The sequence below is a fragment of the Schistocerca piceifrons genome, chromosome 7 (genome assembly GCF_021461385.2).
Source record: "Schistocerca piceifrons isolate TAMUIC-IGC-003096 chromosome 7, iqSchPice1.1, whole genome shotgun sequence".
In the NCBI taxonomy this organism is placed as follows: Eukaryota; Metazoa; Arthropoda; class Insecta; order Orthoptera; family Acrididae; genus Schistocerca; species Schistocerca piceifrons.
In genome coordinates, this window is record NC_060144.1 from 236,462,987 (window position 1) to 236,482,286 (window position 19,300).

At 41.9% G+C, this 19,300-nt stretch overlaps 1 protein-coding gene across 1 annotated transcript in view; it reads right to left on the reverse strand.

The window, feature by feature from the left end:
* Positions 1 to 9,419, reverse strand: part of LOC124804818 (protein kibra) — a 200,890-nt gene extending 191,471 nt beyond the window's left edge. The window contains exon 1 of the mRNA XM_047265156.1: positions 8,820 to 9,419. Within this exon, the coding sequence (XP_047121112.1) occupies positions 8,820 to 8,947 (128 nt within the window). The 5' untranslated portion in view covers positions 8,948 to 9,419. The remainder of the gene's footprint in view (positions 1 to 8,819) is intronic.
* Between the last annotated feature and the right edge of the window lie 9,881 nt (positions 9,420 to 19,300).

Genomic DNA, 19,300 nt, shown 5'->3' on the forward strand with positions numbered 1-19,300 from the left:
AGTATCCGAACACCTGGTTGAAAATGACTTACATGTTAGTGGCGCCCTCTATCGGTAATGCTGGAATTCAATATGGTGTTGGTCCACCCTTAGCCTTGATGACAGCTTCCACTCTTGCAGGCGTACGTTCAATCAGGTGCTGGAAGGTTTCTTGGGGAATGGCAGCCCATTCTCCACGGAGTGCTGTACTGAGGAGAGGTACCGACGTCGGTGAGGCCTGACACGAAGTCGGCGTTTCAAAACATCCGAAAGCGGTTCTATAGGATTCAGATCAGCGTTCTGTGCAGGCCAGTCCATTGCAGGGATGTTATTGTCGTGTAACCACTCCGCCACAGGCCGTGCATTAGGAACAAGTGCTCGATCGTCTTGAAAGATGCAACCGCCATCCCCGAATTGCTCTTCAACAGTTGGAAGCAAGAAGGTGCTTGAAACATAAATGTAGGCCTGTGCTGTGATAGTGCCACGCAAGCCCCCTCCACGAAAAACACGACCACACCATAACACCACCGCCTCCGAATTATACTGTTGGCACTATACACGCTGGCAGATGCTATTCACCGGGCATTCGCCATATCCGCACCCTGCCATCGGATCTCCACATTGTGTACTGTGATTCGTCACTCCACACAACGTTTTTCCACTGTTCAGTCGTCCAATGTTTACGCCATTTACACCAAGCGAGGCGTCGCTTGGCATTTACCGGCGTGATGTGTGGCTTATGAACAGCCGCTCGACCATGACATCAAAGTTTCCTCACCTCCCGCCTAACTGTCACAGTACTTGCAGTGGATCCTGATGCAGTCTAGAATTCCTGTGAGATGGTCTGGATTGATGTCTGCCTATTACACATGACGACCCTGTTCAACTGTCGGCGGTCTCTGTCAGTCAACAGACGAGGTCGGCCTGTACACTTATGTGCTGCAGGTGCCCCTTCACGTTTCCACTTCACTGTCACATCGGAAAGAGTGGATCTAGGGATGCTTAGGAGTGTGGAAATCTCGCGTACAGACGTATGACCCAAGTGACACCCAATCACCTGACCACGTCCGAAGTCCGTGAGTTCCGCGGAGCGCTCCATTCTGCTCTCTCACGATGTCTAATGACTACTGAGGTCGCTGATATGGAGTATCTGGCAGTAAGTGGTGGCACACTGCATCTAATATATGAAAAACGTATGTTTTTGGGTGTGTCCGGATACTGGACTTTTTAAAAGACGCCGGTATCCACCTTTAAATTATAAATTGCTGTGGATCTCGTCCTCATATAGAACCACTCCACTTCGAAAACCGGGTCTATCTTGGTGTTTTTATTTTATAATAATTCTTTATCTTTGCAGGTCAAACTCTCACCATTGTTCTGTTGTGAAATTTACAAATCTGTTAACAAGGTACTATTGTAACTACTATTAGCTGTAATTGTGTTCGTCATTTTGTATTTTTTATTTTACATTAAGAACTTACGTTTGTACCTCCAACTCTCATTTGTGTTCTCCGTTGAAATTTGCAATTATGTTAACATGGCACTGTTGTAATTACTGCTGGCTGTATGGTCACTGCTTCCAAAGGCCAAAATAGGTAAATAAAAAAACGAACAATCGAGCACCTATGCCATGTCCATACTGCTATGAGTCATGCAGTGATCAAGAGTCGATGGAGGCGAAGGCCATCAGAGATGAAACACGGATTGCGGAAGGAAACCCTCCGCGCTTTCAAAAGAACTACCCCGATATTCACTTTAAGCGATTTAGGAAAATCACGGAAAAACCTAGAGCACGAGAATACGAACCGCTACCCTCTGTAACATGAGTCCAATGTCTTACCAATGTGCCTCCTCGCTCGATGCTTTCGTCTTATGCCTGCAAACGAATCATTCTTGCTTTGTTAGCGCGAAGAAGAAAAAGTCAGTTTCCTCACACTGATTAACAAATACGTGTCAGATTGCATCGTAACAAATAAGGGAAGTCTGAACAGCACAGTTGAATTACTCATTCTCGACAAAGTAAAACTACCTTTATACCGCTACATAACACAGCCATCTTCTCAAAATAATTTTCTGTATCAGGAAACTGACTTTGGAATGATCTTCTTCAAAATCACAGAGAAATTAAGTGACGTCCTAATTTCAAAACACAGCTAATGGCCCATCTCCTACTGCAATAGGTATCTTTTCCATGTATTTGTCTGCTCACTCTTGTCAACTACATCTCCCCCACCACTTTTGCCTCCACCTTGTGACAGAGTCCTGTAATGAAAGTCTGTCCTTTCTTAGGGCTGTTGTCATTGTTATTTCAATCATCTCTTTCTTCGCCTTCCCATGGATTCAAATGTGATAAACTAATCAATATTACTGATATTCTCGACACCTTTTATTATTATTACTATTCATTCTTTCTTTCTTTTCTCAGGCGTTGTGTCTGGTCAAAAATGGAAAGTGACGCGGACCTTGATCAAGCGTGACTTCCTTTTAACTGTACGGTATATGTTATATTGCATTTAGGAACTTTCGGGTAATTGAATGTGTATCAATAATTACGGACTTCTGTAGTTGTATATACAAGTTTGGATGTAGCTGTATTGCATTGATGTACTGGTGGATATTGTGTAGTATGACTCCTGTAGTTGATAGTATAATTGGTATAATGTCAACTTTATCCTGATGCCACATGTCCTTGACTTCCTCAGCCAGTTGGATGTATTTTTCAATTTTTTCTCCTGTTTTATTATTATTATTATTATTATTGCCCATTAGTATTATTATCCACTGTTATTGTTTGTGTTGGTAACTGTAATTGTCCTCCTAATAATTTCTCAGATGTAGATAATAGAACTAGAAGTGTGTGTGATGACAGAGAACTTTTTCTAATAAATTTTAGTATCTGTTGTTCTTGGTTTGATGTAAGAGAGGGCAATAAGAAGGCTCTGATCTGGTCATACGAAATAAACAATAAATGAATAAGTAACGTGATGCAGAAATGGTTGTATCTAGAAGGAGAGGGATTCAAATAACTGTTCTGATTGCAGCATTAGTGGTTTCCTCAAATCAATCTCCTCCACATTATCCTAGAAGTAGTAAAAGTTGTGTGTGTCCTCGAGCATACAGATCTATTTCTCGTGTCTGTAAACAAAATTTTGTATTTAAGGCCCGTAGAGGCGTTATGGGTTTCATAAACAACACGATTCCTTGTAGCGGATGATCGACTCCTGCATATGAACATGCCTCACATACATCAGTCTCAGGTCTAGTCCCTTCACTAACACTGGATAATAGTGACATTAATTCTAATTCCATGATACTGTGTGCACTCTATAGGTGACAATGGTTAACATATATACCAGCAGTAAATAACTACAATTACCATTAATAACTGTTTTTCTGCTGCTTCGTTGGTATGAATATTTACCACATCATATTTTATAGCAGATTTACAAATACATAATCAGGTTTATTGTATTCCCAAAGGGTACATCTTGAAATGTATTTCATTGTTGGGTTTGAAAAAAACCTGTTGTCATTTACAGTGTTTCTTAATGATCAGCACACGGCCGTTACATATGGCACGTACTAACATATGACAGCTTCATAAGGCACTCGTCTCTTCGATATTATCATAATGCGTGCGTATATGACCTTCATAAGTTGACCCGAAATTTGGAAACAAACCAGCTGGCACGGCCGAAATCAGTAAAATTCCAAGAGTAGCGCCAGGCGACCTCGACTTCAGGTACCTTGACCTGACGAAGGATGTTTTCCCGGTGCCACCACAACAAAAACCGAATACAGCATCGAAGGCGACTTTGAATAATCATTTCATACGACTCGGTACTATGGTGCCACCTATGATTACGAACATAATCGGTGATCGAGAGCAGAATAAAGGCTGATGGAATGTGATTCTCGCGAATTGGGAGTATTACGAAGACGCCAACTAATACACAATGAGTTAAAGGAAACTTCAGCAACATATAAAATGAAAGTACATCTTGAGTGCCGTAACAAAAAACCAATGTCAATTATTCCTTCCAATAAGCGGAGAAGAAAACCAAGGATGCACAGTGCAGTTTGGGAATAACGGCACTTCAGACATGAAACTCGACGAAAAAGAAGACATGAACAAAAATATAAACAAAAGGAAGACAAAGACAGTAAACATGCTTGTAAATGTATAAAGCTATCTTCACAGCACAGCAAATATAGATTTCCTGTGTTGGCTATAAGAATCGCTTGGGCAGAGAAGCATTGTACTACATAGGCTTTTAAAAACTGTATCAAACAAAAGGTTAATAATACTATTATACTGTGTTACGATCGCTTCATGCACAGGAGTTAACGTATGACTATCCCGTCAGGTTTCGCCACTTCTGTGATATCATCAGTAGTTTTCTTTCCTTTTGAAGTATAATAAATGCTGTTGAAAACTAATGTTTTGTTTGTATTTACATCCTATCTTAACAGCATTATCTGGCGCAGGGCGTTTTCTACTAAGCGGCAAGAAAATCGTTTAGATAAAATGCAAATATAAAAATAAGTTTTGTGATGGTCTTGCACGAGTGTTAAACTTTTTGCCACGGTAAATTTAAGAAAACAGTGATCATTTCATAACACTTGCAAAACACTTATGAGAAACCATTAACAAACCATCATTTTTCATAAAGTGGTCATTAAATGTGGCATACTGTTATTACATGGAAATACTGTGAAGGTGTACTACTTGTGGTCCCCAGTAAGATGACTGTAAGGTCAAGTCAAGTTTTGTGCTGCATCCTTCCTCCCAATGTTGTTTTCCGATGACGTAGAGTTTCTGCTGAGTTTGAAAGGTACTGATAGGATCTGAGACGAAGAGTTGAGTCGGTCGGTGAGATGCGCGCTGATGCCTCAGAAAGAAACTGCAGGTGAAAGCAGATGTCCAGTTTCGAGAGGAGATGAGGGTCTACGTCCCGTCGACGACGAGGTCATTAGGGACGGAACACACGCTCGAACAGGTGAAGGAAATCGGCTATGACCTTTTCAAACGAACCATGCCGGCAAAGTAAAGCGTTTGTGAGAAACCCCAGCGACCCTAAGTCTGGGTAGTCAGTTGGAGATCTGAACCGTTGCCCTTCGTCAGGCGCCTCTTTTCACACGTAGTTGCAAACTTCAAGACTTCTCTTATTAAAGTGGCTTCTGTGTTTGATATTAAATACTTTACTTGAACATCTTGCACCGTAGAAGCAAGAAATGCAAGGGCCGGTAAGAATCCCTACACGGTAGCGCATTCACAAAACTAATAGAATAAATTCTGTGTACGTGATGACAGTACAACAAAACACACAATTCAACAGTGCCTCACACTTTTAAGAAAAAGCGTGTCTAACGCTGCACTGTACGCCATCATTTACTTCCTTCAAAAGAACACATTATTGGGAAGATAAATCGGGATAGCTACATTTTTGTTCGTTTGACAGGGGTAAGATTACTATAACGAAATTTCACATAAAGTTGTTACATGGAGTGGTTGAGTATTCCAGAAGAAAAGTTTGCAGTTTACACATGAAAACATATGATTTGTCGTTTTTGTTGGACCCTTAATAAATAAACGGAATAAACTGATTTTATTCAAAGACACATAATCCTAGTTTATTGTTGTCTTTTGCTAACACACTGCTACTTATATCTACGCGTATATGCTTAAATACTAGATGAGTACACATAACTGTAAAATTTTCATGTCGATAATACTGTATCTAAAAATCCTTGAAAATATGACCTTCCATGTTAAAGCCAATAAACGAAATACTATTGTATTACATGCCATAAATGAAAGATTTCCTTTAACACCTACGTCTCATACCTACGAATCGTAAATAACTTTCTTTATCATGCAGTAAAAGTTTACGAATTCATTAAATGGCCTCATAAGCTTCCCAATAGCTAAGCTCAACTCTGTCTGGTCCCCAGAATAAGGTGTATGTAGCATGTGTGTGTATCGCACACGACTGCCACTAGTAACTTCAAATAGCAGATTTTTCTATTTTCTGTTATGGACAAAACCGTGAATTAAATGAATAAGAATTGAATTAAATGTGGTCACGAGGGTGTTTGTGCTTAATTTTCCATTTTCATGCGTTATCTCGGTACACAGGTAGATAACAACTGGAGGAAAGCACTATGCTACAATGATATTTGCCTCAGGGTTGTCATAAGGGTATTTTACAAAAACAAATACGTGACTTCTCAGTATTTGAAAACCAAATTATCCAAGAGTCAGTATTCATTTCATTATGTACTTCGTTCTGATACAGTTTGGGATACAAAAAAAGCGATGCGCCTTTACTGTACGGACAGATTAGCTGTAGGTGACAGTGTTTCCTGTCATACACAAACTGCAGCTCTCTCTCATGGATATTAATGATTTCTCGATCCTATTTCGAGCATCAATATTTCATCAATGCTTACCGTAATTAAAATCTGAAAGAAATAAAAAAAAGTTTTCAGAGCTCTTTCTTTAGATTGTACGGTCATTACGCGTGCTTCTCTTGACTTGCTCAGTGAATCTCGATTACGTTCAACCCGCACATACAAAAACGCAACGTCAGACATCAAAGCCTGACACTTCTTTCAATAAGTAACGTCCCATAACTGAATATTAGAATTCTGGTGCGTCACTATGGTAGGAAAAAAAGCTACCTGGAACAGGCGAGATCTTGTAGTGAAGGAAACGTTTAACGGTCACAGCTGAATTTTATTAGAATGCTTCACACAGGTCCCTGTATAACAATTCGACAAGACCAACTAAAGCATTCTTGATCACACCACACAATACTTATCTAGAGAGATGTAACTTATTCGTTAGTCGACGTGAGTTACGAATATTGTACATGCTGTTACAAGTTAAATTAGCACAATTAAAAACAGTATAAACGAAATGGTTGGTTATTAGCTGTTATACGCGCTGAGCGAACGGAACTGAACTCTTCAATAACAGCAGCTAGAACATTTTATCTGCTAGATATTTGATACAAATTTAAAAGAAAATTTAACTGAGACCGTCCAAAGTATTATAACGTCAAACAATTACTTGTCCTCCTGAAATGTCTAACACTGTGATGATGGTTGCAAACAGCCAGTATCAAACACCATTCGCCTTTCATGCTGTTGTTTACTACTTATGTATCTGTACACTGAAATTGGCAGTTTCTGTCGACACTGAAGCCTAACAAATATATCGTCGTGTGCTAATGAAGCGGTAATAAAGTTGAAAACAATTTTGTCCTGCAAGGGAGAGGTTCAATGCACAGTTGAAGGTAGCAAGTAAACACCAAATACTAAATAGCGTTTACTGTGGGAATCGAACCCTCTGAGCAGGCCTGCCGATTGCGGTAAGGCACGCAGAATATGGGCGGAGCTACCCCGACCCCGGTGCAGAGCGACAACGCCAATGGACAAGGGTGGCGCTAGCTGCCCCCACTCCGGAGCGCAGCCCCCATCCGTCTGCAAATTCCTGTCGGACGCCCGCTCTTGCCCTTGACACCCAACTGCACGGGGTGAGAAGGGATGTAAACAAACTGCGTGCGCTGCACGGCCACACCCCCGTTTCCCCGTGGCACAGGTTCCTGCGCTATCAACAATGGTAAGGAAACGGCAGAGCATTTCTGCGGCCTGTTGCAAATATACGTTTACATGTGTGAACCGCACGCACGGTGCTGTCAGTGAAGCGCAAATGGAGCAACGGCAAAGCAAACAGGCTTCATTTTAACTACAATGTATCCTAACCAATCGCTATAGATTGACTTCGGGAAAAATAGCAATTCGGAGTAAATTAGAGAGCGCATTAAATAATAATAATGTGTTCCACCCAGTGTCCGTGTTCGCCTCAGATGAAGCTGGAAAAAAAATTGTTTATTCACCGGTGAACGAAACTCTATCCTCGGAGACTTCTTAAAATGTAGTAAACGTCGCCACAATGGAACAAAAAGTCGAAGATGGCAAGGCATGAAACGGTGCGAAACCTTATGTACACTGCGAGCCCGACGAGACGAAAAAGCTAACGCCCATCCAAAAATAGAAACAAAACTTCTGGAACCTCTGGCTATTACGAGACGCTGGGACTGCGGCGAATGCAGAAAACTACTTACACGTTCTTACCGCAAGACGAATGTAATCTGTGAATGCAATGAACATACTACATAATGCAGTGAAAAACCTTTTTACACACACATTCGCGAAGAATAACACTGGCGTCCAATTACAAGTTATAACAAATTGGTCGTGCGGCATCTTTCTCGAAGAAAACACGATGTGCTAACAGTCACACACTGCGTCAATCACTATTTTCGTGGACGTGTTACTTAAATCACGAATTATTTTTTCGCGTAAATAACTGGCAAAACATTGATATTTTGTATTTTACATACTGCAAATCAAATAGCAACCCTTTGTTCAAAGCGCACAGCGAGAAACACGCATCCACACAACGAACGTTAATGTTCTGTTTTGACAACAATCAAGTAAGACCGACGAAAAAATATTTATCGTTCACTCATTCGCAAAGTTATACAGTATGTGAAACAAATGTTATGGCAACACACGGCGTGTTTCCATGGAGATGGCAGCACATGTGCTTAATCCAGACGAAATTAATCCCGAGTTTTGTATGTTATTGTTTAAATGCTTTAAATGACCAGTAACTCACGACAGCATTAATCAAACTCAGGCTGAAATAACACAGCGAATGCATTTTGCAGCGCTTCAGCGGATGACGAGACACAATACAGCAGAAACATTTAAGGAATTCGGAGATTTGACGTGGGGCTCCGCAGGGTTAAGTCGCTTTTTCAACTCACCTGTCTCGCGGGTCAATCCACGTTGTTTTCTTGCTATTATGATCGATGAAGTAGATCTTCCCATCGTAGTCCGTTCCAAAATCCCAACCGTCGGGCAGAGGTATCTCTCCATTTCGTCTCCTTGGCATATTTCACTAGTTAAATCCATCCAAAAGTATAGCAACTGGCAATTCACAATCTAGCTACTCCGCCATGTTGAATACCTCATTATCATGAGAAGCGTGACGTCACCTTCAACTCATGTTCACCAGCCAATCAGCGCTCAGATGCCTTGGCAAAGGAATGCGCGTATTAACATAACCATGAAGCAACTTGAATGACTGCTGTGGCCCCGTGGACTCCAGCAGAGACTACGAATAGCCCTCTCCAAACAAGTTGGTCGTCGAACACGGCAAAGGCGGAGACACTCGCCCTCTTTTTTCGTTCCCGCACAACGCTGAACAAGTACTTTACGCTATACACGGCAAACAAATGTTAACTGTCGTCGTACAAGGTTGTCAAATACCCTTACGCAATTCAAGGCACAAATGTACACAACGAAATCACGCTCGTATGAAGTAAACACAGACAGTTCGGCGCTCGGCGCAAGAGTGCAATGGGGCACCTGCGGCCGCTTTGCGCGTCGGCTGCTCACAGTTGACGCATACCTCACCCACTTCGCTGCTGCGCCTCGAACCAGCGCCATCTGTGATGAAACATCTCAACTGCGTGCTTTAAGGCCAAACCCAACATCTGATTTCAAAACACTGCTGGCGAGTTGCTACGACTTCTCTCTGGCAAATCACGTAAGAAATGAACGTGTTGTGTTATCGAATGATACACTGCAGGCGTTCGTCTCTCTATAAGTCTACTGTTCGAGACAGCTTCGTCAGTAATTAGACTATTGTTATAGGCGTTACGTTTACATACAATATTTTGGATAATGCAATAGAAATATGCGAGAACAGCAATTTTATTGCGAAATGAGAAGAATGAAATAGATAACTGTGGAATATTAACGATAGTTCTCTAAATTACGCGTTCTCGTCGAAGCACGGATGAAAAAATCGAAGAGCTTAGTCGCTTTTCATGTGTCTTGAAATCCTCTATATTAATTTTGGGGGAAAATATTTTTCCAGCTTTTCCTTTTACGCTCGATCCCCTGCTTCTTGATACATTTTATCATTTTCGCTTCTTTTTTCATTTTGTTCTGAGTGAGGCGTAAAATGTGTCGCGGATTGACTCAGATTTCTGTATTGATATTGTGGTCTACATTAATACTAAGGCAAGGCAACTGTAATGTTTGTTAAATGTCATTTGAATGGTTGTTCGTGCCACAAAAAAAAAAAAAACAAAAAACCAAATGAGGGAAATTCTGAAAAAAAATCAGGCCAGCAAACCGATACGCTAAAGCTGGAGGACCATATACAGTGAAGGTACGTCTAGCTGTGATGACACTGCCTTAGTGAGGGAAATGAAATTGTATGAATCTATTTCGTGTATTGTTGTGGTGGTTTCATGCAACTTGATGAAGCTTAATGATACACCATTATAATCAGTGCAGCTTATAAAGCTTAGTAATACACCATTGAAATCAGTGAATGTCTGTAGAGGGACTATGACGTCATCTGCGACATGCGTAGCCGAAAGTAAGTCTTACTAGGCGACCGAAGTCTCTGCTTTCACTACACTATCTTATCGATGCTTTCCCTTTCGTCCGCAGTGATGCGTCATTTGAAGGATGTGTGTCTGCAATAGCGTTCTGAAAGGACCGAAGGTGTGACTCACCGTGTCCCTTAAGAATTCCTGCGTCCATGGTTTCGTGCAAATGACACGTTCTGTTTACAACCGATGTCTTTTGACGACACATGCCCTTATTTAACGCCGATGACGGCTAGGAGTGGCAAATTGACACGACCCTTTTCAGAAGGTTTTTATCCTGGAAAGAACACAAAAGAGTTGAGTGATAACGTTTCAGATGCGGGAGGGGGAGGGGGCTATGAGAGTCATGACCTACCCCCCCCCCTACCCCCACCTTTCCGTCACTGCCAAAGAATTTCTATTTTTCCGTATATCAGTTTCCAAACTTCCCAGCCATCTTTCAGAGAACAAGGTAGCACACAAAATCAGAGTCACTAAGACGGTAGGAAATTCAGTAAAATTACGGGCTATATTGAATACAGCATACTTTTCAGTCGGTTGCTGGTAGCCAACGTGCTATGATCTTACGGACTGACCGGCCACAGAAAACATTTTAATTGGTAGTCAGATTAAATCAGGTAATACTGGGGGAATTGGATTAGGAAATGGCACACCAGAGGTACTAAATACGTTTTTCTGTTTGGGCAGCAAAATAACTGAAGATTGTGGAAGTAGGATGTAAAATGCAGACTGGCAATAGGAAGAAAAGCATGTCTGAAAATAAATGTGCCAGAAAGTGTTCTGTGATGGAATGTACCTGGAGTGTAGCCTGAAACGGGACAATCGGCAGTTCAGACACGAAGAGTAAAGAAGCTTTTGAAAAGTGACGCTATGGGAGAATGCTGAATATTAGACGGACAGAACGAAAAAATAATGAGGAGCTCGAATCGAATTGGAGAAAAATAAATTCATGACACAACTTACCAAATGAAGAGTTCAGTCGATAGGGCACAACCTGTCGGATCAAGGAATTGTCAACTTAGTAATGAAGGATAATATGCGAGGGTAAAAACTGTAGAAGGGGACCAAGGGGTGTATACATTAAGCAGATTCAAAGAGATGTCGGTGGCAGTAGTTATGCAGAGGGAAACAGGCGGTACATTATTGAATAACGTGGAGAGCTGTGCCAAACGAGTTTCCGGACGTATGACCTTAACAACAACAAAAAAAGCGCTCATTCAATGACCTACCCTGCTACCAGGACAGTGTCTTACGGATGTTATTTATTTATTTAAAGTAGGATAGCTTTTCGGCATTAAATTGGTCTCTTCCGTAAATCGTGTGAAATTACTACAGTCGCAATCATACTGTTACAACTAAATCATACTTTTGGAACAACGCGGAAAACATGCGCATAGCGTAAAAATTACGATAGTTATTTGCAGACCTTCTTGGCAGACTAAAACGTATGCCGGACGGAGACTGGAGCCAGGGTATTTGCCTTTAATGAACAAAATCTGTCAGGGGCAGAACCAAGAAGGTTTGGAATGGTTGGGGTGGGGGGGGGGGGGGGGGGGAGAGGGGAAGGGATGTATTCATAGGGACTACGCCCACCTTCCAAAGAATGTATGCATATTCGAATAAGGTGCGATAAATCAACTTTGGTTTTACCTCGTTGGTCTAATTTTCGTTGTTCCCATACTTCCTTTATTCTTCGAGAGTGTCGACCTTTTCTTCCCGGGTCCATTTTGTTCCACCTACGGACTTCTTTCTTTCCTGAAATTCTGCCTTTTGTGTTGCTTCTCTAAAAAGTATTATGTTATCTGTTATATCCATTCTCATTCCACTATTTTCATATCTTCGTCAGTTTCAGTAAGCTATGTGGGTTTGGATTTGTAGCTGTTTAGTAAGGTGAAGATCTGGTCGGCAAGCCTGTTATTATCCTTTCAGTACATGTGTCCATAAAACTGTAATCTTATTCTTCTCGTAATATAGTTGGCTTTTCCATTTCCGTTTCAGCTCTCCATTTGCTCTTAATTTGGATCCGGTATTGCTGTTACTTTTAGCTCCCAGTACTTTCCTTCTTTCAGTTTGTCACAGTTTTTCAAGATACATTAATCTAGTTAGTCTAATGGTTTCTGCTCCATACAGCTTTTCAGGCCTTACCACTGTCTGAGAATGTCTTAGTTTTGTCTTCTGGGATAAAGATTTTTTCTTACATGTCTTTTTTGTCGTATGTAATACCATTTTCATGTTATCTACTCTGTTTTCTATTGCTATCTTTTCTTTTGTGTTGCTTGTTATCCATTCTCCTACGTATTAAAACAGTTTGTTTTATAAATACTGTCGTTAAGAATTTTAAGGTTGTGGGAGGGGGCATCACTGATATTTGTCATGATCTGTTTTTTTTAAAATGATATCTCTAGTCGCATTTTGTCCGCTTATTTATGTAGTTCTATGATTAATAAAGCATATTTTACTAGTAGCGTTTATATTTTTACATATACCAATTTCCAAGATTCTCAGCTAACATTCGTAAAATAAAGTAGCATTAGAATGAAGAGGAGACGATACCGCAATCGGAGTTGTGTAACATTTTTGTAATTATGGTACGTGTGGTTTACTCTTTTTAAGAGACAAGGGGTGATGTGTGATAACACATTAGAGAAGACAAACTTCTTTGCCAAGATCGCTAATAATAACCTTTATTCTCGATAACCGGTTTTGGTAATCAGTGTTGTCATCTTCAGATCTGGAAAGTATTTATAAAGTGTGACTATATACAAAACAATTGTAATACACAGTAGCAGTTACAATACAAACAAAATAACCACAAATACAACATATCTCGACAGACAAGTTATTGCATATGATAGCAGTAAAAGTACTCTTTCGCAGGAATTGGCAGGTACGTAATAGATTAGAAGACCGATGCATCGGCATGTCAGAATTAAAACAACTACATATACAGTTAGCCGCCACACGCATCTGTCTTACGTCACTCACAACGGAGCACATCATGGCAGCCAGGACGTCGCTAGACTGGCAGGTGGTCAAAGAAAAAGAATAGGCGTTGACAGTTGGACCGATAGGTGTCACTAGTGTAGCATGTATTTCTTACTTAAAATCAGTTACGTGATTACATTACAATACGGGTTCCTATCATATCATTAAAATAGCAGTGTAAGCTATGGTTATTTCCAAAGTAACGACAATGTACTCATTTGAATACACTCTTATTTAATGATAATGAGGGCATTGTCGTTGCTTTGGATATAACCACAGCTTACACTGCTGCTATTTTAATGGCAATGTAGTAAGCCCGTATTATAATTTTTACCCCTGGATTTTTCAGACACGTAACTTTTGAAAACTATTTTAATGGCTTGTACGTGGGTCTGAGGTTCTTGTAATGTGTTAAATCGTGTGTTAAACAATCTATTGTATATCAGTTTGCAGTAGCTATATCACATATAAATTCAGCTTCTACATAGGTCCATTGAGTAATTAAGGCTTTAAGAATATTTTTTTTAGGATCTGCTTAATTGGCAATTATTTTGTTAACATGATTTTAGATTTATTTTCGCCCAGCTTTTAGCTAGCACACTGTGCCATATAATCACATAAATGATTTTAAGTAAGACATACAAGTTACACCAGTGGCACCTGTCGGTCCAGTTGTCAACGCCTATCCTTTTCCATTCACCGGCTGCCAGTCTACCGGCGTCCTGGCTACAATGATGCGTTCTGTTGTGAGGACATAATACAGATGTGTGTGGTGACTGTGTATGTGGGTATTTTAATTCTGACATGCCGGTGCATCAGTCTTCTAGTCTGTTACGTACCGGCCAATTCCTGGGAAAGAGTGCTTTTACTGCTATCATATGCAATAACTTGTATGTCGAGATATGTCGTATTTGTGGTTCTTTCTTCAGAAGTGTAGTTAGTACTGTATATTACAATTGTTTTACATGTAGTCACACTTTATAAATGCTTTCTAGATCTGAAGATGATAACAATGATTACCGAAACCGGTTATCAACAATAAAGGTCAATATTAGCGATCTTGGGGAAGAAGTTTGTCTTCTCTATGTAACTCAAATATCAATCCAGCAATTAGATGCAGCTCTCAAAAACTGTACAGAATGCAGAGTTTGAATTTATCGCAGCGTATTTTAACACCCCAAAATCTGGTCCAGTATTCGACAGGTAGTGTAGCTATGAGGCAAAATGTTCGCCTGCCGCCGTGGGCGCCCTGGGTTCCATTCCCAACTGATGTCAATTTTTAAAGACAGAAGCATGTTCGACGATCATTTCCGTGAAGCGTAAAATACACTGAAGAGCCAAAGAAACTAGTACACTTGCCTAATGTCGTGTAGGACCCCGCGAGAACGCGGAAGAGCCGCAACACGACGTGGCATGGACTTGACTAATGTCTAAAGTAGTGCTGGAGGGAACTGACACCATGAATCCTGCACGTCTGTACAAAATTTGGAAGAGTACGGGGGGGGGGGGGGGGGGCATCTCTACTGAATAGCACGATGCAAGGCACCCAGATATGCTCGATAATGTTCATGTCTGGGGAGCCTGGTGGCCAGTGGAAGTGTTTAAAGTCAGAAGAGTGCTCCTGGAGCCACTCTGTAGCAATTATGAATGTGTGGGGTGTCGCATTGTCCTGCTGGAATTGACCAAGTCCGTCGTAATGCACAATGGACATGAATGGATGTAGGTGATCAGACAGGATGCTTACGTACGTCTCACCTGTTAAGAGTCGTGTCCAGACGTATCAGTAGTCCCAAATCATTCCAACAGCACACTCCCCACACCATTACAGAGCCTCCACCAGCTTGAACAGTCCCCTGCTGACATGCAGGATCCACGGACTCATGAGGTTGTCTCCATACCGGTACACCTCCATCTGCTCGATACAATTTGGAACGAGACTCGTCCAAACGGGCAACATGTTTCCAGTCATCAACAGTCCAATGTAGGCGTTGACGAGCGCAGGCGAGGCGTAAAGCTTTGTGTCGTGCAGTCATCGAGAGTACAAGAATGGGTCCCCGGCTCTGAAAGCCCATATCGATGATGTTTCGTTGAATGGTTCACACGCTGACACTTGTTGATGGCATGGCAATGAAATCTGCAGCAATTTGCGGAAGAGTTGTACTTCTTTCATGCTGAACGATTCTCTTCATTCGTCGTTGGTTCCATTCTTGCAGGATCTTTTTCCGGCCGCAGGGCTGTCGGAGATTTGATGTTTTTCCAGATTCCTGATATTCACGGTACACTCGTAAAATGGTCGTACGGGAAAATCGCCACTTCATCGCTATCTCGGAGATGCTGTGTCCCATCGCTCGTGCGCCGACTACAACAACACTTTGCAACTCACTTAAATCTTGATAATCTGCCATTGTAGCAGCAGCAACTGATCTAGCAACTGCGCGAGACACTTGTCTTACATAATCGCTGTCGACTGCAGCGCGGTATTCTGCCTGTTTACGTATCTCTGTATTTGAATACACATGCCTATAGCAGTTTCTTTGGCGCTTAGGTGTATATAAGGACGGAAAAAAATGAACAACGCTCGAGATTGGTACTCTCCGGATCGCTGGTTCGAGTCTCGTTTGGGTGATTATTGCTTTCGTTTTCTTTTGTTATTTCGTTCAGTTCGAATAACTAACTCACTTAATTCGGTTATTTCCATGAATGACTGCCTATCGAACCAGCTGTGTCCAAACGATACATATCAAAAATGCGATCGTAAATCGATCACGCGACTCCGGTGACGGGCGTTGTGATCAGTTACTTGTGATCGTCATTTTTATCTGTTTCCCGTTTTTCCCGTAGTTTCTCAAAATTACATACCTCCGCGAATTATTTGTCAGTTGCTAGGGAAACCCAGACGATTTATGTCGTTAGTGATTGGGATGTCTGGTGTTCTTGATGTTTCTTGGGCGGATTCTCTCACATGGAAAAATCTAATTCCATGTTCATCCAGTGTAGAAAATTGTTCGACTTTTTGTCGCAAATATGGAGTTCAAATGGTTCAAATGGCTCTGGGCACTATGGGACTTAACTGCTTAGGTCATCAGTCCCCTATAACTTAGAACTACTTAAACCTAACTAACATAAGGACATCACACACATCCATGCCCGAGGCAGGATTTGAACCTGCGACCGTAGCTGTCACGCGTTTCGAGACCGTAGCGCGTAGAACCGCTCGACCACACCAGCCGGCGAATAGGGAGTACTACCGGACGAAGAAAGAAATGTTTGTGTAGACTGTGGTGGTGCGAAGTGTGTAGAACTTCGTAAGAACAGTTTCGATGCTGAAATACCCTTACAATTTCATTGCGGACTGTGCGGAAAACGAAACGAATATGAGGATGAATACATGGTTCGACTCTTCCAAATTATCCATCCAGACCACTGTAATGTACTTTAACATGACGACGACACCGACGACGTGTAAGGTAAGTCGTGTCCTTTTGCAATTACAAGTAGTTTTGAAACTCTCTTCTTTTGTCATTGCTGTAGTGACCACCGTAAACATACTCATAACGCCCGCCACCAGAGTTACATGATCTATTTACGATCGCACGTTCGATATGTATCGTTTGGACTCCGCGACTTCGATAAGTCAACTTTTTTGGAAATTACCCATTCATGAAATATAATTTCCAGTCACATTAATGCGACCACCTGTCAAACGCTTGAATAACCACTTTATGTAGCGTGGACCGTTGCGAGACACGCACGAAGACAGTCTGTGATGTTCTGTAACCTTGGGGGATGTGGAGACATGGCTACTCCAGTGCCGTGGCCAGCTGCCTAAGGTTTCTCAGTTGATGATCCACGGTGCGAACCGTCCGATCGAGGTTGTCTCACAGATTCTCAATTTGGTTTAAATGCTGGGAGTTTGATGGGCAGAGGAGTACGGTAAACTCTTCCTGATGCTCTTCGAATCACGCAGGTACTTTGTTGTGCGACACGCTGCATTGTCGTGCTGGCAGATGTCATCGTGCCGATGAAAAACAAACTGCATGTGGGGGTGGACGTACATGGTGTCCAAGGATAGGTGCATACTTGTATTGATCCATCGTGCATTCCATGAAAACATTCCCCAGACCCTAACCCTTCCAATGATTGTTACAATTGTGTGCTTTCAGACGTTTTACGTTGTAGACACCAACCGCCATCTGCCAGATGGAGCATAAGACATTATTCATCTCCAAAGGCCTCCGGTCGCCTCTCAGTGGACGTCTAGTTTGTAAGTGGGCTGTGGTGGAAGCGCTGTGAAGCGCTTTGCATTGGATCTCTGACTAGGCTTTCTTTGTATGAGACTCTGTGGCTGGTTGGAATCGTTGTTGGAAGTTAATCGCGAGTAGTGTTGGGCAGTTGGAAGTTTGTCGCCAGCAGTGATGGAAGCACTGTTGGGCAGTTGAAGGTGAACAGCCAGCAGTGATGCATGTTAAATGTGAGAAGTTAGCATTGATGGAGGGTAGAGGTCTGAAGTGTTAGCGTAGGCTAATGATCTGGAAGTATCCGACTTGGAGATTGAAAATTATTCATAATTATATATCTTTGTAATGGATGTCAATGACGATTTATATTCGTGTTAGAACTGGATGTCACATTATTAAGGTAAAAAATACATTATTTGGTTAGCAATAAAATCTTTCCTTTGATAACCACATGCCTATTAGTAGTTAGTGGCTTTAGTAGTTAGAATCTTTTATTTAACTGGCAGTATTGATGCTCGCTTTATATTGCAGTAGTTTACGTAATGAATATTTTTGTGAGGTAAGTGCTTAATGAAATCTATAGGTTATTGTTAAGATTTCTTTTTAGTCGGGGCCATTCTTTTGAATTAATTATTTGAAGTCAGGTTGTAATTTTTTTGAGCAGTCAGATTGCGTTGCGCTAGAATATTGTGGGTCAGTGTTGACATGATAAGAAAAAGTAAAGAGATCGCGGCCACAGTAGGTTCAGTTATGCTCAGCTCAAGTGGCTATGCTCAGCTCAAGTGGCTCTGAGCACTATGCGACTTAACTTCTGAGGTCATCAGTCGCCTAGAACTTAGAACTACTTAAACCTAACTAACCTAAGGATATCACACACATCCATGCCCGAGGCAGGATTCGAACCTGCGACCGTAGCGGTCGCCCGGCTCCGGACTGTAACGCCTAGAACCGCACGGCCACTCCGGCCGGCGTTATGCTCAGCTGTTTCAGAATCAAATAACCTAGAAGTTTCATCTTCTCAGTCATTCAGCAATTTAAGTACAGACACACACATTTAAATAAAGAAGTTTCAAGTTTCTGTACTGCCATGCAATTCCAGCCTTCGTCGCCGATGAATAGCAGTCAGCAGGGGAGTATGAACCAGAAGCCTGCTGCGCAGGGCGATACGCAGCAACGTTCGCTGAACAGTCATTGAGAACACAACGTTGATACCCCTTTGGTCCATCTGGGCGATCAGTTACTCAACAGTTGCACTCCTATTCGCCCGTCGACATCTCTGCAGCCGGCATTCACCGCTGTCATCCATGACCCGTGGTACACCACAGTCGGCTCGAGGACAGTTTTGGACAACTTCATTTTGCCATTCACGGTATGCTTTAATACGGCGGCATGCGAAGTGTTTACAATCTTAGCTGTTTCGGAAATGCTTCCACCCTTGGCATGAAAGCCAATGTTTCCTTTTGGACGTCAGATAGAACGCTGCGTTTCCGCATTACGACAGCGACTGCACTGTATTCCGCGCCCCCCCCCCCCCCTCCCCCCTCCCGACACACTATGTACCTTCTACTGCTAGTGGTACCACCTGCAGGCTGTGAGTGGTTATTGCACATTAACGTC